The sequence below is a fragment of the Gorilla gorilla genome, chromosome 16 (assembly GCF_029281585.2).
Source record: "Gorilla gorilla gorilla isolate KB3781 chromosome 16, NHGRI_mGorGor1-v2.1_pri, whole genome shotgun sequence".
Taxonomy (NCBI): Eukaryota; Metazoa; Chordata; class Mammalia; order Primates; family Hominidae; genus Gorilla; species Gorilla gorilla.
The window spans coordinates 28,570,460-28,593,402 of NC_073240.2; the positions used below are offsets into that span (position 1 = coordinate 28,570,460).

General features: G+C 40.8%; 1 protein-coding gene across 4 annotated transcripts in view; it reads left to right on the forward strand.

Moving 5' to 3' along the window:
• GABRG3 (gamma-aminobutyric acid type A receptor subunit gamma3) overlaps positions 1 to 22,943 on the forward strand; it is a 566,172-nt gene that overhangs the window by 335,925 nt on the left and 207,304 nt on the right. For all 4 annotated transcript variants that reach the window (XM_019011354.4, XM_055362498.2, XM_019011355.3 and 1 more), the window contains 2 exons: positions 17,619 to 17,839; positions 19,612 to 19,694. In XM_019011354.4, the coding sequence (XP_018866899.1) occupies positions 17,619 to 17,839; positions 19,612 to 19,694 (304 nt within the window). The remainder of the gene's footprint in view (positions 1 to 17,618; positions 17,840 to 19,611; positions 19,695 to 22,943) is intronic.

Sequence of the window (22,943 nt, forward strand, 5' to 3'; positions counted from 1 at the left end):
TTATATAGAAACACATTTAATGTAAACAGATGTTTATATAGAAACACATATAATGTAAACATAGATGTTTATATAGAAACACATAATGTAAACATAGATGTTTATATAGGAACACATAATGTAAACATAGATGTTTATATAGGAACACATATAATGTAAACAGATGTTTATATAGGAACACATATAATGTAAACATGTTTATATAGAAACACATATAATGTAAACATATGTTTATATATAAACACACATACACATACACATATGTATGTGAATTGTGTGTGTTTTATATATGTGTGTGTGTGTGTGTGTGTGTGTGTGTGTGTATATATATATATTTACCAATTTGAACCTTGGCAGAATTTTTGTAGATATGGGTAAAGTATTTCACAATGTATTCGGAAAGGGAGAGGGACTAGCCTATGCAAATCAGTTTTGAAAAAGAACTAGACATCTACATATAAAAAATGAACTTTGACTTAAATACCTTAAACAAAAAACTTGGTGAAAGGCATGAACAAACACTTCACCAAAGAGGATATAAGGATGACAAATAGGCACATTAAAAGATGTTTAACATTCTTAGCTATTAGGGAAATGCAAATTAAAACCATGACATGATAGTGCTACACACCTATTTTAACTTCAATAAAAATTGCTGACAAGAGCAAGGAAAGTAATAGATGTGGAATAACTTGAAATTTTGTAAATTGCAGGTTGAAATACAAAATTGTACAATCACTGTGGGAAACAGTTTGACAGTTTCTTATAAATGCTAATCTGTTCTAAAATATAACCCAGTGGTCCATTTCTGGATATTCAGGCTAGAGAGATGAAAAATTTATTTCCACATAAAAACCTGTACATTAATATTTACAGCAGCTTTACTAATAAGTGCTAAAACCTGAATACCACCCAAATGTCCTTAATGTGATGGATGGATAAACAAACTGTGACACATCTGAACAATGGCATAATATTTATAAAAAATAATGAACTTTTAATATATGTAACAATTTGGACAAATCTCAGAGGCATTATGCTAGGGAATGAAGCCACATACCAAAGGTTGATACTATAGTATTCCATGTATATTCTATTCCCTCCCAATGAAAAGAATCCACTCTCACACAGAAAAGTAGAAGGATGGAGAACTGATCAGTGGTTGGCAGCAGTTATGGGTAGGGAAGGGGCAATGACAAAAGGATAGCAGAAGGGAGTTTTGGGCAGGGGATAATAGAACTATTGTATGTCCTCATTATGTTGATAGCTACACAAACATATACATGTGTCTAAAATTTATGGAAGGTCATGCATGATACATAAATGGAAAAAGTTAATGTATGATAAAAAAATAAAACTTAAAAGACACTATTTTCACTAGCATCAAAAACATTAAATGTCTAAGAAAAATCTAGTAAAAGATGCATATTATTCTATAGAGTTAACTATAAACCATTAATGAGAGAAATTAAAAGAGACCTAAATAAAGGTCAGCATATCTACATTTATGGCTTAGAAGACTCTGTATTGGAAACAAGACAATTATCCGTAAACTGATCTGCAGAGTCAATGCAACTCCCTATCAGAATTTCAATGGTTTTTATTTTTTGTGAAAACTTACAACCTGATCCTAAAATGTATATAATATGTAGATGACCAGAAATGGCTAATGCACTTCTGAATAAAAAGAAGAAGTTTGAAGAACTTGCTTCACTGGTTATCAATGTTTATTAGAAAGCTACAGTGAGAAGGATAGTGGTATTGAAACAAGGGTACAATAAAAGTCGGTGAAACTGATTAGAGTCTAGAACAAAGCCAAGCATATATACACATTAGGTTGGTGACAAGCATGGCAGGTGGAGCAGTGAGGAAACATAGTCCTGTGAATGAATAGTGTTGGAGTAATTGGATGATCTTATGAGAAGAAAAGAAAACTTGTCCTCTACTTCACACAACACCCAATTGTAGTAGATTATAGATTTAAATATAAAAGTCAAGAGAATAAAACTTCTGAACATAAATAAGCAGGGCTATTTTCCTGATTTCAGAGATAGAATTTAATAGGATTTTAAAAGCACTATTCACATGAGTCTTTCCTGAGCAAGATGACAGAATAGGAAGCCCTGGACCTTCCTTCCACCCTGTGATCTCACCAATTCAGCAACAAAGCATGGACAAATTTCCTGTGAAGTCCAGAATGCAGAAACTAGCTGAGAGGCTCCTGCACCCTAGGTGAGCACAAAACTACCCACATCAAAGTCAGTAGGGAAATTTAAGACACCGTCTTGCCATAATCCCTGCCCTTGGCACTGTGCCTTGTAATTGCAAGGAAACCCCCAGCTCCCAGATTTTCCTTGGGGAGGGAAAGAGATGGACTATGCATCCAGAACCCCACTTTGTTGGGAGATACCTGGAGGACGGGCTTCTGTCTAGCCTGTCTCAGAGTGCTGATGCACCTGCATCATCTAGCCACCCACAAGTAAGTGAGAACAGAGATGACAATTTGATCTAATATGCAGCTAGTCGCCACAGCTTTCTCTCCAGCTTGATGCAGACCAAATAGCTAAAAAACAAAACAAAACAACAACAATAAAACACACACACACACACACACAAAACCCAAATGTCAGTTTCTCCCTGGGGATAGGGAAAAAAAACAGTTAGACAGGGAATCCGATGATTCAACTTTTCTGGAGGTGGCCTGAGGAACTGACTTATGTCTTGCTTGTTCTCAGAGCACTGATGGGACACAGTATATTCTAGATGCCTAGGGACTGCTTAAAACCAAGAAAACAGGTTGGACTAACACAAAGGTCGGAGAGGCTCTGAAAATCTCTGCTTGGGCTGATTATAAGGGTCTTTTGTATGAGGCTAGTCTGTGAATATTGGGAGAGGTAGCTGTTTTATCTAATGTGCAGACAACACAGTCAAGGAAAATGAAGAAACGGTAATATTTCCCATACAATGGAAAAAAATAAATTTCCAAAAATTGACCTTAATGAAATGGAGGTGTATGATTTGCCTGAAAAAAATTAGAATAACTATTATAAAGATGCTCACCAGGGTAAGGAGAACAATTAATGAATAAAGTGAGAATTTCAACACACAGAAAATATAAAGTACCAAATAGACATTGTAGAGCTGAAGAATAATAACTCAGCCGAAAAATTCACTTGAGGGGTTTAACAGCAGACTAGATGAAGCAGAAGATAGAAACAGTGAACATGAAGACAGGTCACTGAAGATTATTCAGTCATAGGAGCAAAAATAAGAAAAGAATAAAGAGTAAAGAAAGCTTCAAGGATTTAAAAGACATTATCAAGCAGATCATGGATTGCGAGAATCCTGGAAGAAGAGAAAGAGAAACACCAGAAAGCATATTCAAAGAAACAGTAGCTAATTTTTTTCTAAATCTGAAGATGGAAATGGTCTAGATCCAGGAAACCCAAATGACAATAAAATGAGTCCCAAAAATGCATACTGAGATACATTATAATCAAATTGCCAAAAGTCAGAAAAAGAGAATTTTGAAAAGCAGCAAGAGAAAAGCAAGTTGTCACACACAAGGACACCCCCATAAAACTGTGAGTGGAGTTTCCAGCAGAAACCTTCCAGGCCAAAAGGGATTCAGATGATATATTCAGAGTACTAAAAGAACTGGAAACCAAGAATACTATGCCTGGCAAAACTGCCCTTTAAAAATGAGGGAGAGGTGAAGATGTTCAAAAGCTGAGAAAGTTCATCACTACTAGGCCTGCCTTACGGGAAATGTTAATACCTTCAAGATGAAACCAAAGGACAGTAAACAGCAACATTATAACATAAGAAAGTAAAAAAATCTCATTAGTATAAGTAAATATATAGACAAATATAGACTATTATTGTAATAATGGTGGGTACATCATTTTTAATTCTAGTCTAAAAGTTAAAAAAAGTATAAAATATAACTAAAAATGTGTTTATGGGTGCACAATATAAATGGATGTAATGGACTCACTTTATATTTAAAGACATACATAGGCTGAGAATGAAGGGTGGAAAAAAAAACTCCATGCAAATGGCAACCAAAAGAGAGCAGGGGTGGCTACCTTTATATCAGGCAAAATAGACTAATTCAAAAATGGCTGCAAGACACAAAGATGGCCATAATGTAACGATAAAAGAGTCAATTCAGCAGAAACGTATATATATATATATATATATACACCCAACATCAGCACACCAAAATACATGAAGCAAACATTGATGGAACTGAAGGGAGACACCGATAGAAATACATAGTAGTAGGAGACTTCAGCACCCCACTTTCAATACTGGATAGACCAACCAGACAGAAAATCAACAAAGGAATAGTAGACTTAAACACTATAAATCAAATGGACCTAACACAAACGTACAGAACATTCCACCCAACGGCAGCAGAATCTACATTCTTCTCAAGTGCACTTAAAACGTTCCCCAGGATAGATCACATGTTAAATTACAAAGCAAGTCTCAACAAATTAAGAAGAATGAAATCACACCAAATATATTTTCCAACCACAATGAAATGAAGTGACATCAGTAGCAGAAGGAAAATGTAAAATCATAAATATATTAAAATGAATAATTTTGAACAATCAATAGGTCAAAGAAGAAATCAAAAAGTAAGTTAGAAAATACCTTGAGACCAATGAAACGAAAGCATAACATACCAATACTTATAGGATATGAGGAAAGCAGTACTGTGAGGGAAGTTTTCAGTAATAAACAAACACGTACATTAAAAAGGAATAAATATCTGAAGTAAACAACCTAACTTTACATCTCAAGGTGCTAGAAGAATAACAAACTAGGCCCAAAACTAGTAGAAGGAAGGAAATAAAGATTAGAGGATAAATAAACAAAGAATACAAAAACAATAGAAAAAATCCACAAAACTAAGAGTGTTTTAAAAAGATAAACAAAATTGACAAACCTTTAGCTAGACTAAGAAAAGAAAGAAAAAAAGAAGCTCGATAATGAAAATCAGAAATAAATAAATGGGATTACATCAAACCAATAAGCTTTTGCACAACAAAGGAAATGATCAACAGAGTGAAAAGGCAACTATAGTGAAGTCCTACAATTTGACACATACAATATTAATAAACTGGTTTAAAAATGGACTAAAGACTTGACTATACATTTCTCCCAAGAAGACATACACACTGCCAACAGGTATATGAAAAGATGTTCAACGTCACTAATCATCAGGGAAATGCAAATCAAGACCGCAAGGAGTTATCACTTCACATCTGTTAAAATGGCTATCATCAAAAATTCAGAAGTCAGCAAAGGTTGGCAAGGATGTGGAGAAATTGGAGCCCTTGTACACCGTTGGGGGAATGCAGAATAATACAGCCACTATGGAAAACAGTATGGGGATTCCTCAAAAATTAAAAATAGAACTACCATATAATCCAGCAATTCCAGCTTTGGGTATTTATCCAGAAGCATTGAAATGAAGGTCTTTCAAAGATATCTTAGCACTCCAGTGGTTGTTGCACCAGTAGGAATAACCAAGATATGAAAACAATGTAATTTCCATTGGCAGATGGCTAAAGAGAATGTGGTATATACATTCAGTGGAATTATTTAACCTTTAAAAAAGAAGAAAATTCTGCAGTATGTGACAACACAGTGAACCTTAAGAACATCATCTAAATGAATAACACAGTCACAGAAAAATAGTTATCGCATGATTCCACTTATATGAGTTATTTAAAATAATTAAACTCATGTAATCAGAGAGTACAATGGTTGTTGCCAGGGGCTACAGGGAGGGAGAAATGGAACATTTCTAATCAATGAGCATAAAGCCTCAATTATAAAAGATGAATAAGTTCTCTAGATCTATTGTACAACACTGTCATTGTATTTAACAACACTTAAAAAGTGTATCATACGCTTAAAATTTGTTAAGACAGTAGACCTCATGTTAAGTGTACTTACCGCAGTAAAATAAAATTCTTCAAAACCACTACCTATAAGGTGAATGAGTGAGAAATTGGACTTTATTAAAATCAATAATGTCTTTTATTTTAAAAAGAATTAAAAGGAAGAAAAGCAAACTACAAGGTGAAGTTATGTGCAACATCTATAAGTGATAACAGATTAGCATGTCATTGAGACCTTCTAGTGAACTACTTCAAAATTGTGCTGAGTGCTTACTTTACAATGTCTAGATAAATCATAGGTTAAGTAATGTAATGACTTTGGCAATCAGAGAAGCCAGAACTCTCTTGAGTAGGACAAAATATACACATTAAATACAGAACTACAAATCTGGAAGACTCATTGCAGTTTTTGAAATGTATGATCTTTCATGTATATGTAACCATTGCGGTAGAAGGTCCCGGCACAAAATATAGTGATGTGTTTGGAGATACTTCAGGAAAACGTATTATATAGACATATTCCCATTATCATGAATGTTAGTCTTGGGTAATTGGACCTTGGCAAATTGGACCCTGAACACTAAGAATTTTCTTCAAAGGCATTCTTCCTCTTATGGTGACAGACACAAGCAACATTATTTTTATTCACAGTATGAATACCATATGAAATCTTGCACTTTAAAATAATTTTGGTAATACCATTTTTATAAGATGCATTCATTATACAACTGTTCACACTTTGCAAATAATTAAAATGTTCTTAGATTTATGTGATGATTTCCTATGAAGCCTATATGTAGCTTATACAAGTATATATTCATTTACTTCTGTTTTTGATGTTCATTTCTCCTTATGTAGCTCAAGCTACTTTATATCTTTGAAAATATCCATCTCTTGGTCTTTGTAGATGCAGCATTCCACATTATTAACATAACCTGGGATGAGTTCTTTTTGTAAGTGTTTGTCTGATGCAACTTGACAACTTTGAACGCTATTTTCCTTCTATTGTACTTGTAAATTTCATTTCCTTATTCTGCTTTATAATTAAATGCTATTTTCAGCAAACATAAAAAATGCAAAAATGGTTAAACTGTCTTCAGGTTGAAAAGAAAATGCGTCTTTCTTGACACCATCTTTGGATAGAAAATTGGGAAGTCACGAAGACTACCTCACAAGGTCATTGGTCAGATTAAAGAAATAATACCTATCAAATAATATAGTAACTGCACAGTAAATGTCAACTGCTCATGATTTAAAGTGTTTAAGATTGTAGTCCAAGAGGATACTCTATGCTTTTAACTTATGAACATTTTTTATGTGGGGGAAATTCCCCTGAATGATGAGGAATTTGGTTCATTTTAGGTGGATGGAGTTTCCAGCATGACATTCAATTTCTATCAAGGCTATGGCTGTGAAACTGAGAGTGTGGTTTCATTAAATGGTGCTTTTAATCTCCCTTAGTTTATGTGAGAAAGTGGTGGATTTTGGTGTGGTTTTTTTTCATTCCAGTTTCATTTCAGTTTCCAAATTAAATGCTCTTCTTAAATATTTGCAGAGAATCTGAAAATTTTAGTGAGAGGAAGATTAACAAAGTCTCAGCAGTGTCTTGTGAGGTTACGAAGTACTGTCTATTGTTTATACAGAAAAACCTTTTCACTTTTGCTAAGCCTAATCCCTGAATTCATGGTTTGCACTGCTTTGATTGATTTGTCTTTCTAGGTCAGAGGTGTTGAACTCCGGTGCCCTTTGGACCCCCTTGCCATCTTCATAATAATTTTCCTGGCCTCTCCTTGTGTATTTCCACCCTCTTCCCTTCAGTCCATGCCAGCTCACATTCCTTCTGTGTTTCTGTGCTCTTAGCCTGGCATGGCAACTCTGACTCCTCTACCCTCTCCATGGTGGCCTCCCCAGGGTGCCGTCTCCCACAGGACTTGCAGCGAGCTGACACTACCCCCCAATTCCATGGCAGGGACTGCTGGGAAGAAACGTCAACAGCGTCTCCTCTGAGGAGCAGCTCAAGCTAATCCTGTTTGTTTTTACCGATGTAGTCGTGGCCTTCTAGTATGCAAGCCTAGGAACCCGCTGCTGCCATTTCCTTTGATGGCCACTGTTTCTCTTTATCTCAGTTTCTTCTTCATCAGCCATACTCAGCCAGACTTCCTTCAGAGGGGCTTTGTGTTTGAGAGGCCTCACTAGGAGGCCCATCCTCATCTTTGGAAAACTGGCTGGTGTCACAAGGCAAGGCTAAGCATGTTCAGTCTAAATATTTTTTTTAAAAGAACATTTCAGTCTGAGGGTAAAACGTGATTTGACAATGTGATTTAACTTGGGATGGTCACCGACCGTGACCAGCTTCACGCTGGTGAAGCATTTAGAATGACTTAAATCATTTTCTCATGGAAAAATCAAACCTTTTGGAGCTAAAAAATAAAAAAGTGATTGAGAGGTTTTTTCAAGACATCCCAAATAGGGCATCATTTTCTTGATTTAGACCCTGTGAGCAAGAAAGGCATGGAAAGACTTCTGCACATCCTTAGCTCATGCAATTTAAATCTGCCACTGTTAACACATCCTCAATACAGCAAACACTCACTGCATTCAAAACACGGAACACTCTGAAGTGTGGAATCCCGAGTTTTTGCCATTGTTGATAGGATAAAGAACCCATGCCCATTCTTCAAGGCTAGAAAAACCCTAACTTACATACAATAAAAACCGTGCTCCTGTAAAGCAGCTGCTACAGCTTCCCTTATAGAGTATTAGAGTAAACCAGCCGCATTCTAATGCTCTCATGATTCCCTTTTGGGTGGCAGTGCACACTTAAGAGCACTCTGGAAGGGTACTCAAAGCAGGAGCTTCTGGGAGCCTGTGTGTTTAAATATTAAAATATAACCCAGTGTGGAATTGGAATCATTTTCTTCAGGCACAGGAAAACCACATCATTTTTTTTCTCCTTCCACTATTACCTTTATAAGGCCTTGTGTAAAACTATGTCCCAAAGAGGAGATTTACTTCTTTAACCTCATCAGTAATACTCATCATTAATACTAAGGGTCCCCTCAGATGGGACTTGCACCCTGCCAGGGAGGTGGGGGAAAGACTGTGAGTCCCACCTCCTTCCAGTAGAGCTACCTTGGGATACCGTGTGTTGATGCTCTGAATCACTAAGGGGAGGGCTGAGTCCAGCAGCTAAAGCATCTGCTTCTGACACAGTCAGAAATTCCAGCCCATCCCTAGGGCCGATTGTGCCCAGGGAACATTGCGGATCCTCAAGTCAGGTTTCGAACCAGTGCATTTACTGTTGTTTTGTTTTGTTTTTCCTGGAGGGAATTCAGATGTTTGCAAAATGTCCCCTTCACACTGTTTCTAGCTGTGGATCCCAGGCGAGTAGTTCCAGGAATGGGGGCTAGTACTAAGGGCAGAGCTCCGCCTTCTGCCTCCCTCCTCCTCTCTGGGGGTCTAAGGGTCCAAGGCAAGCCTCTCATTATTGCTGAGTGCAGTCATTGGAAACCATTTGGACCAGAGCACAGAAGCGTGGTTACCAGGACCTGGGAACAGAGGAAATAAGGAGATGTTGGTCAGTGGTCCAGACTTGCAGTTAAGTTCCACAGGCCTAATGCACAGCAGGGAGCCTATAGATAATACTGTATTGTGTACTTGAAATCTGCTAACAATATTGTATACTTGTAACTGGCTAAGAGGGTAGATCATAAATATTCTCACCACCATAAAAAAATAAAAGGCAACTGTGAGGTGATGGATGTGTTAATTAGCTTGATTGTGGTAACGATTTCACAATGTACACGTATTTCAAATCATCACATCATGCATCTTGAACATAGAGAGTTTTTATTTGTCAATTCTAGCTCAGTAAAGCCAGGGGAAAAAAAATGTCTGAAACCAACAAGGGCTCCAGTGAGCCTCGGTCACTGCTCTCTTGATGATGTGGATGGATGGCTCTTCTTAGTTCCTATCTGTAGAATGGGGATATTCATATTGTCGTGAACATTGGGTACAGTGGGGCTATGTCAATTATTTGGAAAGTGGACTGACTCCTAGTAATTTGTAGTAAGTGCAAGTTATTACCAACACAGGTCACTGCTGACCAGCACTGTGGTGGGGCAGTCTCTATGCGGAATTTGCGGATAATTGTGATACGGCAGTTGAAGACATAGAGTGTTAACATAAGGAGAAAAAATAGTGAGTAATACCATGAGGAGGGGCAGGCTGTTGGCAAATATGCCAATGCCACGGGAAGATGGCAGACAGGAGGATGGAGAGGACTGGACGAGGCTGGATAAGAGGGCGTCCAGGCGTGGGCAGAGCACAGATGGGATGGGGAGGAAGGGAGGTCTGTGCCGGGATGTTGTACCAATGTGTGCACCATGGTGGCTATAGTAACGGGTTGGTTTGTAAGCAAGCACGATACACGGAGCCTTGAGTATCATGCAAAGAATATTAACCCCAATTCTGTAGGCTCTGGGTAGCCAAGATACATTTTTTTAATAGCAGCATATATGGTTGAATATAGTTGGAGAATATAGCATTCAATGGGATGCGAATCTGAAAGCAGTCAGTGGGTTGGGGAGGGCAGAGGGAGGATTTCTACACAAGAAAGGAAACCGAGAAAAGGCAGGATGTCTATAGCAATGCGCAAGGGGCACCTGCTTCCACCAGGGGGGTCCTGGCCCAGATCTGCTAGCATCACCCAGGGCCTCCTAGCCAGAGGCAAACTTACCATAGAGCCTGTAAAGGTAAAGCCCAAGGACCCCTCACTAGCAGAAGCCTTCTCCCAGGTCTTGGGGAAGGTCATAGCTGTGTGTTCACTTGGTCTTTTACTGCTTGTGATATTTACAAGTGCAAGATGTTTTATACAAGGCTGCTGTCTTTTTCTCCTCTGACGACCCCTGTCACCTGCTCCTTTTATTAAGGGCACGTGATTATCACCCGGCTAAGGGGAGGCTTTCCAAACAAGGTTAGTGGAATATGGGGCATGGCGACTTCTGTCTAGGATGAAGTGTACCCCGATGTTATTGTCTCTCAAAGGTCTAGGGCTCCAGAGGTGTGGGTGGCATGAAGGAGAAACCTGGAGCCCACAGCTTGTGTGTGGAAGCCCCAAACTTTACACGAAAGAAACCTGAGGCTTTTTCTACACTGCAGAATCCTAAACATGCAGGTCCTATTTCCAATAATGCTACAAGTTTAAGTAAACTTCTAAAAACTATTTATAATGTAATTCTGCTTCCCCGTGCTGGAGGAAATAAATATATTCTGAGTCTTGCTCCTAAAAAATAATGTTATTAAATCATTGTCATGGAAGGTCGCTATCAAAGAGTTTGCAGCCAAAAGATGCAGGGCAGGTGAGAATGATGAAGGAGGGCCAGTGGTCAGATTAATAAAAATAAGATCTATTCCTTTAGATGTGATTTTTGTGGTATTTGCAGTTTTAAAATATGACATTTTTCTCATTAGAAACAAATATTGATTTTTCATAATTCATATTAATAATTTATATTAATGTTATAATTTTGCATTATTTTCCTTAAAAGGGCCTGGGTTGCATTAACGTCAGGTGACTGACATGGTCTCCTCAGGGGAGCCACGTGCCCCTCTGTGGCAACAGGGCGTCACTCCCTGCTATGCTTCCCCAGGCCTGTCACTAACCCTTCACAACCTGCCCTCCTCGGAGCAGCCTTGGTCCTCTGGGCTCTGATGTGGCTCTCTGACTGCTGCACCCCTCACCTTTCCAACTTCAGCCTGGTGGTCTGGGGACCAGATGTGGCTTCCAGCAGAGAGCTCCCATCTCGCCAACAGGGCCTCCTTGTCTGCAGGTGTCTGCCCTCCCCTGGTGTGGGGCCTTCACAGGGCTCACCAGACCCCACAGTGCACCTGTCCTCAGGGGTGTTAGTCTTTATATAAATCTAGCACAGTGCCCCACAAAGGACTCTTAATAAGGGAGGCGCCTGGGCTAAGCTGGGAAGAATGCTCAACCAGGCGGCCAGACCTTGGGAAAACCCTTGTGCCTGTGAAGCAGGGACAGGCACCCAGGGAGAGAGGGAAGCCCACCGTCAAAGCCATGTTTCCCAGGACAACCGAATAAATAACACCTGCAAGAAACAAAAAAACATATATTTGAGTTATGCTTCCATACCTGAGAAGGAAGAAATAAAAATGGTTTTACTCTAATCACTGCATTATACATTGTTAGATAAGAAACCTGAACAACCTTTAATTGGCAAAGGCCTATTACTACCATTTTGTAAAGAAAACAGCCAGTGGCTTCTTTTCCTGATTTGTTTATCTAACTCAAGCTAACGAGCCGAGGCCCAATAGGGGGAAAGAGGCTTTGTCCCCCAGCAAGTGTCTCCTGCAACCAGAATCTCAAGGTTCCCATCCTGCTCTAATCTCCTCTTTTTCATTTGGTCCTCTTCTTTAATAAAGGAAGGGAGAAAAGTGTGAGGAAATAATTTCCAAATTTTCTAGAAGTTACAGATGGATATTGTGAAGAAGCATAACTTTTCTTCTGTTTTCTTAAAGTGATCCACGTGTCGCGGTAAATCATGGCTTATTTGGAAATTATTGAGCTCTGCAGTGACTGAAACAAATCATGAACTTGGGCTGTTCACCAGCCTGATGGTTTACATTGGAGGGTCCGCATGAGTTTCATCTGTTAGTATTTCAGACACATTAATTTCATAGCATTAAGGAATTATATAGAATCTTTATTTTCAGATAGACATTGTAAGAATTTTTTTTCTTTGCAAAAAGGAAGGATGATTAATGCCATTACAAAGTAAGTTTATGAGAGAAATAAAAATATTTCTATGTGGGTGGGAAGTGTTTCTTCAACATTTAGTCAAATGTAGACACAATAAAACATCCACACCATGCACAGCCTCACTCTGTCTTAAAGTGGCATTCATGGCAAGATTTCAGAACGAAGAAGAGCTTGCACCCGGAACGCTGTAGGACGCTCCCCTCTGCTACAGGGAAAGAGTACGATCTTGTGTGGGACAGGGGTGGGGATTCCCGCCTCGCTCTGCAAGCCTCCACCTCATGGATGGTTCTCGAATACTTCATGCAGAATTCAGACCTATGAAAGTCCTTCCAATAATGGAAGATGGGACATAGGAAGAAACCATCCCATCATGTTCTTCTTGCAAAAGTAAGATAGAGAAATGAGAAAAAAGTGGAAAATTAGTTTCAAGAGGGAAAGGCTAACTCTAGGCAGGGATATGGAAATGTAAAATTTTAGAGTCAGAAGGGTCGTTACATTTAATCCAATCCGACACTTGCATTGTACGTATGAGGAGACTGAGGCTAAGGAAGGTAAATGATGTCACACAGTTTATGAACAGTGTAAATGTGGAGGACACTTCTGCCCTGGGGTTCTTCCACACGCCCCGAGTCTAACACCCAGACTCCGCTGCTGCCGCCCCTCTCAGTCACATCCAGGGAAATGGATTTGAGCTGCAGAGTTTAGAATAATTGGTACTTAGTAGCTGTGTGACTGGATGAAGGTTACTCAATGTCTTAGGCCTCAGTTTACCCTTGGAAGGAAGGGTGGTCACTGTCTCTGTGTCAGGAATCCAGTCGCCTGGCACAGAATGCACCTGTGCCTCCTGGGAGGGATGCTAGAACCCGCCTTCCATCCAGCTCTGTGTTCTCCCGATCTCATACTGTATCTTAAAGTGCTTTATGGGGAAGGGGCACAAACTGCTCCTTAATGGGGATGGAGACAGAAGATAAGGACAAAAAGGGCAAACAAGAGGGCCCTGTTTGCCAGTCACTCTTTGCCTTACCCCGTGTATAGACTAAAAAGGCTCATTCAGAAATTGTTAGTGGAGGGTCCTGTAATTCAAAATATTTTTGACATATTGAGTAATGTTGGTAAAATTCTTCAAGTTTTCTGAGCTTCAATTTCTCTGTTATACTTAGGTTAAACAAACAAAAACCTTTGAACAATTTCAGATTCCAAAATTCAGATGGGGCTTTTGTAGAGAATATTGGTTACTTTGACATTATTGATCACATTGGCGGGCCCTGGATGTGCTTGGGAGGACATTTTCATCCTTCTCGTCTCGTTCCTCAATCCAGTAAACCAGTGTTCAAAGAAAGAAGGGAGTAAAACTTAAAAATGCCCATATATGCCTCCCTGACCATTCTCACATACTGAATTTTAGTTAAAGTATTGAGTGTGTTCTCTGTGCAAATATAGCCTATTACACATTTTAGTCAGAAATCATCGTTAAGCCCAAATCCTGCCAGGATGGAGGGAAGGCAGCTGTCAGCTCACAGTCTGTTCTGCAGGGATGCCTTTGAACTTGCTGTTCCACCATCTATATGCCTGTCTCACTCTACACCTCACTGAGGTCTTGGCTTCTGTATGGCTTTCCCATGTCCCCAGCACCTGCACACCCCAGCACCCTTTCCCTCCTTCCCCACTCTATCAGTCTGGACGGGCTCCTCTGACAAACTGCTCTGGATGCTTCTCACCCAGGGCACGTGGTTCACGTGAGTCAGCAGAGCTCTGCTCCACATAGTCTCTCAGGGCCTGAATGGGTAAGCAGGTCCCACATGGGCTCTTCCAGGGCCCTCCGAGGAGTGGCACACACCACTCTGCTTGTGTTTCACTTTATCATGAGTGATGTGGCCACACCCAGCCCCAAACGGGGAACAACAGTTCTATCACACGCCTGCAAGCTGGGAAGCTGCGGTATTTGGCCAACAGCACCAATGACTATCATGATCTGTATCTAGCCACCGAATATTAGCTTCTGTCTTTCTCATCAGAGAAAAATACACTTCTCCCATCTTCAAAGGAGGCAACTCAAAAGGTCAACCTTGTTCCGGCCCAAGGTCAAGGTTATGTATATATGTGTATACCTGTCCTGGTAGAGACATCAAGTCTGGATGTGGTTTTCTTTGATCCACTGACCTGTAAACTAAGAAGACCTATCTGATCTCCCTCCCACCCCACACGTGCAGTGTATGTACTAAGGTGGAAAAGGGCCAGCCTAAGTCCCCACTGGGCAGATCCTGATGGGCTGGGTTCCATGAGGTGAGGTTTTTCTTAGATTCAGCTCTAATTCTTTCCCTAGGGTGGGGCCCCTGAGGTATGTTTTCACTCTGACTCTTGCCTCCATTGTCTGGGAATATATTCTTTTTCCATTAACCATTTTTGCCATGGTAAAGTGGGCAATGGATAATACACCTCCTTTGGGGTCCAAGCAGAGGCTGCCATTTGCCCATGAAAGACAGGCAGGCAACGGTACCATTCAATCTCAAGTAGTCATTTTTCTTCCTGACTTGTGGTTCCTTTGGCAGAACTTCCTTAAAACCGAGCCAACTTTCTACCTGAGGCCAGCTTCACATGTGCACAGCCGCATTCAGAGTTCTTTCTCTGTGCAATGCCAAGAGCTGCTGTGCATCTTTGCTTCTGCAGGCCAGCACCTCTCCCTCTCCAGGGCTTTACTCTGAGCCTTTCTCTCTGAAGTATAGGTATTTGGGCCCTACAGCTTTCAGTGGAAGGGCCACACCTTAGTTTCTTTCCCTTGAGCCATATTTGCATAATTAAAGAGGTTACTGGGTGGTAGCCTAATCCATTTAGAGGCTTTAGCAATGGGTGTGATTATTTCTGCCAGGTTGTTTCAATGGACTTTGACACTGCAAGCTGTTCTTGATGTTCTGTTGTAGAGATGAGGCCCTTGCCTCTCCCAGCCTCGCCAGACCCCAAGTGTGCTTTTTCTTTCCTCTTTATAACAGCTTTCAAACCACCGGGTTCTTTTGGAGATAATTTCCTTCCTGTGATAACTTACCAAGCACGGAGAATAGCAGTCAACACATGCTAATTACCATTTCTTTTCCAACCTCTGCCCAGAGAGCTACCCGCTCCTTAGACAGGTTCCGTCCCCTTAGAGATTTCACCCATGCATGACACCAGGCGTCTGGCCTCCAGTCCCACATTCCTGAGCTCTAAGCATCAATGCTACCTGCTTTCGTTTCATTTCACCACTCTTTGAACCCCATTTTTGTATCAGTCAGCACATGCTAGGTTATATGACAGAAACACACACATTCACACACTCACACACACACTTACACACACACCTTCACTGTGTGGCTCTGGGTTCAGAGTCTGTCAGTGAGAGGCATGCCAAGTTTCGGAAGGCAGAAATAAGGCTGAGGCCATTCATCCCCAAGGGCACATTCAGACAGACACATGGACTTGGGAGGGTCCGTCTGGTTGCTGAGATGCTACATGTGACCTGCCATGGCTGCTGAGCCATGAGAGGCTTCTGGAAAAGCTCGCTGAGAATCTGCTCCCAGCTGTTGCTTTCCTGCCATTTGCTCCCCCAACTGCACAAATGCTTATGCAAGACTCACATTGCCTGTTCCATAATTCCTCCTATGCTGGATGCCTGGATACCTTTTGTTTCCTCTAATTTGAATCCTTAGTAATACACCAGCCTTATTTTTGTGTGCGGTGTAAATGACCACCAACCTATTTATTTAAGGCCCATCTTCCCTGGATAGAATATAAGCTCTAGGAGGGAGGGGGTTTCTTGTTGGCACAGTGCTGGGTCTTCCTTGCTTTGAAAAGCCTGGCATACTCAGTGAAGCAAAGAAATGATGAATGAATGCATTAGTTAATGAAAGACCAGTTGAATTATAACCCTGAAATGGAATTACCTATCACAGAAAGATTCTTTAATGGGAAACTCAGTGGAAAGGGTAAATATGAGATTTGTTGAGAATCAAAAAATTCAGACTCTGCAAAAGTAATACATTTATAATATCTAATACATAACAAAAATTATGAAAGATATAATAATCCCTTATAATCAGCCTCTACATCCTTCTTACCATGAACCTAAAATAATTCTTTAAACTGTGATGAGGGGAGTGGCCTCTGAGGCAGCCCAGTCTACAGGCACTTCTTTGGGTCTCCTAGAGTGCCCCTAGGATAGAATCAGTCCTATCCTAACCATTTGATGGCTGCAGCAAAGTCTTACTGGGCACCATGAACACTGCAGTGGCTTCAACCCTGAGCCTTTGCCTCTGTAATTTGTACCTCTTCAGCCTGCTCTTGGAATTGGCATTTGGCTGGGTGGCCATCCTCTCTACAGTTCTTTGTTGTATTTTATTTCTTACTTTTCTTTTTGTTTTGCTTTTTGTTGCTTGAGAAGACTCAAGTACAAATAGTCATAACTATTATATGAATGAATATGAATGGATCACTTACTCTCTGCCAGGCACTAAGTGTGCTCATTTAATCACTTCCTTTTATCTTCATGAACACCTTGAGAAGGTGGACACTGTTATGTTCCCCATTTTATAGATCAGAGGACGGAGGCTCCAATAGGTCCTGCTACCTGTCAAGGCTTGGACTTGCGAGCCTAGGGTTTGCCTCCACACCCTGGAATAGATTCTACTGTCTCTCTTAGCCCCTCTTCACACTTCATATATTTATTGGAACTTAAGATTTATAGTATGTCACATAATGTTACTACACTGTTGACAAATAATATTGGTCGTCATTCACTGAGTGCTTGCCATGTTGAACCAGTCTCTATCAGAAAGAGACTTGGGGAGGTGAGGATGTCAACATGGAGAGAACACAACGTTTGACAAAGGGAACAAATTATACAGAACATTTGTTAATAGAACTGTCTTGCCTCTCCTTCTGCTCTGTTTCAGGAATACCAAATTGACATATTTTTTGCTCAGACCTGGACAGATAGTCGCCTTCGATTCAACAGCACAATGAAAATTCTTACTCTGAACAGCAACATGGTGGGGTTAATCTGGATCCCAGACACCATCTTCCGCAATTCTAAAACCGCAGAGGCTCACTGGATCACCACACCCAATCAGCTCCTCCGGATTTGGAATGATGGGAAAATCCTTTACACTTTGAGGTAAGATGCTGCATCGATCTTTGATTACTCCTGGTTTAAAATGGGATCCTTAATTTGAATCACTGTAGGAATGAGACCCTATTTTCATCTCTAAGTCTATTCTCTTTCACGTGAGACATACTACAGCATCCTGAGAAAGTCTGCCCTCATGCCACATGTGTAAAAATAAAAGCATACAGATGATCCACAGAGAATATAAGTTCATTTCTTCAGAATCTATTTCTGCTGGAAGTAGGCTGTGAAAGTTATTCTTAATAGATTTACACCATAGGACCTCTCCCCTAGGAAAATACAGATGTCTTGGTGCACTAATCAACAAATGTAGTTAGAGTAAATCTGAGACCACAAGGAAGAGGGGCAGAGTCAGCCCCTTTCCCAGCACATCCCTAAGGGAAGTGGCAGCTCCCCTGGAGTGTGTCCTCCTGGAGTCAGCGAAGTCTTCGAAGAAACCCAGAGAGGTAAGGGAAACTGAGCTTCCAAGAAGGGAACTGACTCGCCCACAGTCACCACTGGGAGCCTGTCTCTCCCAGGTCTCTCCACCGGGATGGTCAGAGTCTAACTGAACACACAGCAACACAGCACTAGCAATGACGGGCCCTCTGCACTCCTGTCTGCTCACCCAGCACAGGGACTGGATGGTCCCTCCAGCAGTGTCCTCTGAGCGGGTGGTGCTGCTCCAGAGGACACTGCACTTCCTTCTTCCTGAGGGCTCAGAAGCCCTGGGTGCATCTAGGCTTTGCTGTCATGGGCTCACTCTCACTGCCCTGGGGCCCAGGGCTCCTTCTTGCACCTGCTCTGTGGCTGCATCTCCCCACTCTGCTCTTTTTGCCTCAGGGCTTGACCCCTGTCACTTTACTCTCCTTACCCATCCCTGCTGGCTTAGCTCATCCATCCTGAGAATGAAAGCCATGTGCATACTGAGAATTCCCACAAGGAGAAATCTGATTCCTCACATTAAATAAATGTCCACAGCACACACACAGGCACAGATGGACATTAAAATAAGCAGACTGTGAGACAGCATTAAAGTTTCAGGGAAATCCTCATTTTGCCAGGGAGGGAACAATTACAGAAAAAAAAAAAAAAAAAAAAAAAAAAAAAAAAAAAAAAAGCCACAGCTGGGAACCGTGCTGATGAAAAAACGTTGCAAGCTGGAGTTTGTAGAAGTTGTCTCCTCATCAGTTGTACAGCCATACACCGGAGACTCTGACATGACACAGAACCTCAGCAAGCCAGGGCGAAGACCTGGCCAGTTCTGGAACCCCGTGTAGACACTGAAATATGGGGCTGCTGCCCTGGGAGGATGCAGGGCCCCCATTTGGTGGAGCTACCACCTGCCTAGTGAAAGAGGGGCAGTTGTCCAAACAGGAAATCCCCCCGATGCGTGCATTAATTTGGCATAATAGCTGTTTAGATAAACACACCAGTTTCCAAATGGAGGAAGGATTTAATTCAAACAGATTGAAAACAACTTATAAAACAACAGTTGGTTTTGTCTCCTCTCTGACTTGGCGTGTATTTCTAGACACAGTTGGAATTTTACTGACTGGAATTCTCTGTGCCACTGATAGTTAAAAGCAAAACAGAATAACCCAACATGAAAGCAACACAGCACAGTCTCACCGTGAATGGTTCCCAGGCCAAGAGTGAGCCGCACATGCTGCCCTGGGTGACGGAACGGCGCTCTCCATCCCCACATGGGGTGCCGTAACGGCCACCGGCCTTGCCCTGTGCTGTGTGCTGAGCTAGACTGACACTTGGCTTTTTCGCAGGCTCACCATCAATGCCGAGTGCCAGCTGCAGCTGCACAACTTCCCCATGGACGAACACTCCTGCCCGCTGATTTTCTCCAGCTGTGAGTACCAGTCCCAGCCCGGGGTGTGCATGCTGTGTGAGGGATGCCTAGCCTGGTACTGCTTCTGTCAAACAGTCATGCAATTGATCACAGTGTCCCTGCACGCACAGAGAAAACTGATGATGGTTTCAGTATTGACCACCTGGGTGTTTTCACTCTAGACCTTGTCACATAGGAGCCATGTTACAAAATAGGTGATCTCGATAAGGCTGTGAGCAACTTGATCATTGACATGGAAGGATTCAGAAACTGATGAACCATTGATTTACCAAAGACCCTTATGCTAATGAGCTGTGCATACTATTTGGAAGTATACAAAATTCCTATGTAATATTTTAGATTTAACATTATCTTTTTAAAATTTATTTTTAATTTTTATTTATTTATTTATTGAGACTGAGTTTTGCTCTTGTCGCCCAGGCTGGAGTGCAGTAGCACAGTCTTAGCTGACTGCAACCTCTGCCTCCCGGGATTCAAGTGATTCTCCTGCCTCAGCCTCCTAAGTAGCTGGGACTATAGGCACGTGCTACCACACCCAGCTAATTTTTGTATTTTTAGTAGAGACAGGATTTCACCATGTTGGTCAGGCTAATCTCAAACTCCTGACCTCAGGTGATCCACCCACCTCGGCCTCCCAAAGTGCTGGGATTACAGATGTGAGCCACTGTGCCCAGCTGATTTAACATTATTTTAAAGTAAGGTGATTTGTCTACCAAGTAGAAAGATACAAATTTTTCTTTAATTTTACTTATATTTGTCTCATTGAACCATTGTAAGATGATTTAATTTTTCATAGTATTTTATCTTCCAACATTTTACTTATGGTAGATATCACAGTTAATCCTTTACAAGTTCTTAAAGACAACATCTACTGCTTAGTATAAGAGTACATATAAAAAGAATATCAAATATCAAATCTATTTATACAATTTTTAAGTTAAAATCAAAATGGAAAGATATCTGGTGAATGAATGTACAATGGGGCATTTTAAGTGAATTAATCACAAGTACTTATGTATGACTCATAAGAATTCAGTTTATTGTATTGGCTTTCTTTAAAATTGCGTATGGGGCTGGGTGTGGTGGCTCACGCCTGTAATCCCAGCACTTTGGGAGGCCGAGGTGGGCGGATCCCGAGGTCAGGAGATCAAGATCATCCTGGGTAACACGGTGAAACCCTGTCTCTACTAAAAATACAAAAAATTAGCTGAGCATGGTGGCAGGTGCTGTAGTCCCAGCTACTTGGGAGGCTGAGGCAGGAGAATTGCTTGAACCCAGGAAGCAGAGGTTGCAGTGAGTTGAGATTGCACCACTGCACTCCAGCCTGGGTGACAGAGGGAGACTGTCTCAAAATAAATAAATAAAATTGCATATGGAACATGACAAACAAATCTGATGAAATCTCACGTAGAAGTTTTTGTGGCTTTCTTCATTGAATGTTATAGATTTTTCCCTGAACCTTCGGATGTAAAATACGTTCATCGCTTATTTTACTTTTGCTTCTGCTCCTCGCAAGTGTGCGGCCCGTGGAGGCCCAGGTCCAGATCCACAGAGACCAGCAGAGCTCTGCAGCCATGTACACGTTCTCACTGGAAACCTTATTTCTTTCTGTAATAGCTTCCCTTGTTCTGTCATACTGTAAAAATGTGTTTAAATCATTCACAGAGCCTTTTAAGTGCTCAGTTCCAGGAGGGGATTGTGTGCACATGGACTTACACAATTCTGCCAGAAAGAATAGTGCTTGTATAAATTGTTTTAAAAAGATTTTTATAGAAATAAAATAATTTAAATTCTTAAAGACAATTCACACATAGTACTCAGGGAAATATGTGAAAGTGAATGCCTTTCTGGAATTAGTTGGCAATGAGCATAAAGTACTAGGAAGAAATCTGGCATAGTAGTAAAAATGGTTTGTGTGACCAACCACATCTATTTCCCTATTTCTGGTGTGTCGTGGTAGTGATGGGGGGTCAGAGTGAATATAGGAGCCAGGGGGTGGACAGTCTTATATATAATGTCAGAAAGTGGCACTTTCAATGCATGAGCAAAGAAAAATTATCATATCTGAAAATCAGGGAGTGGCAGGATCAAATTCATGTTCAGGAACAGTATGAAAGATCTTATAAGAGCAAAAGTGGGTGTACACAGTTATATACCTATTGGAATGGCAAAAATCTGAAACACTGGCAACCTTAAATGCAGTGGGGACGTGGGGCAACAGGAACTCTCACTCATCGCTGGGGGGATGCACAGTGTCACAGCCCCTTTGGAAGACACCTGGGTCGTCTCTTACAGAAGTAGACATACTGGTACTATATGATCCAGAATTTGTACTCCTTGGCATTTACCCAAATGAATTGAAACTTATATCCACACCAAAACCTGCATACAGGTGTTTATAGCAGCTTTCTTTGTAATTGCCAAAATTTGGAAGCAACCAAGATGTCCTTTGGTAGGAGAATGGATAAACAAACCACGGCATATTCATGCAATGGAATATTATTCAGCACTACAAAGAAAGGAGCTACCGAGCCATAAAGAGACATGTAGGAAACTTAAGTGCATATTTACTAGGTAAAAGAAACCAATCTGAAAAGGCTGCATACTCTGATTCCAGCTATATGATATTCTGGAAAAGGCAAAACTGCGGAAACAATAGAAAGGTCAGTGGTTGCCAGGGGTTGTGGGCAGAGGGAGGAGTTTTAGGACAGTGAAACTATTCTGTATGATACTGTCATGTTGGACATATTTGTCCAAACCCATAGAATGTACAACACTAAGAATGAATGCTAAAATCAGTCCCTGGACTTTGGGTGATAATGATGTGTCAACCTAGGTTCATTGATGGTAACAAATGGACCACGCTGGTGGGGGATGTTGATAGTTGGGGAAAGGAGTACTTGGGAACTCTGCACTCTCTGCTCAATTTTTCTGTGAACCTAAACCTGCTTCTTTTTTAAAAGTCTAGTAAAAACTTATTGGAGGTAAAGAAATCAATTAGGAATCTATTGCAATCATAAACCACAATGTTCTGATAGAGCCATATTATCAAATTAAAAAAAAACTTGGATGCCCAAAATATAAAACAGTGCTTTAAAGTATAAGTTTTTGAACCACTTTACATGTGTAGCATTAATTCATATGTATAGGATTCACTATTCATAAATGAGAATAATAGCACTGTCCTAATGAAAACACTCATTGGTAATTTGGAGTGATGGAGGATACTTGCATCTAAATCAGTTTGGT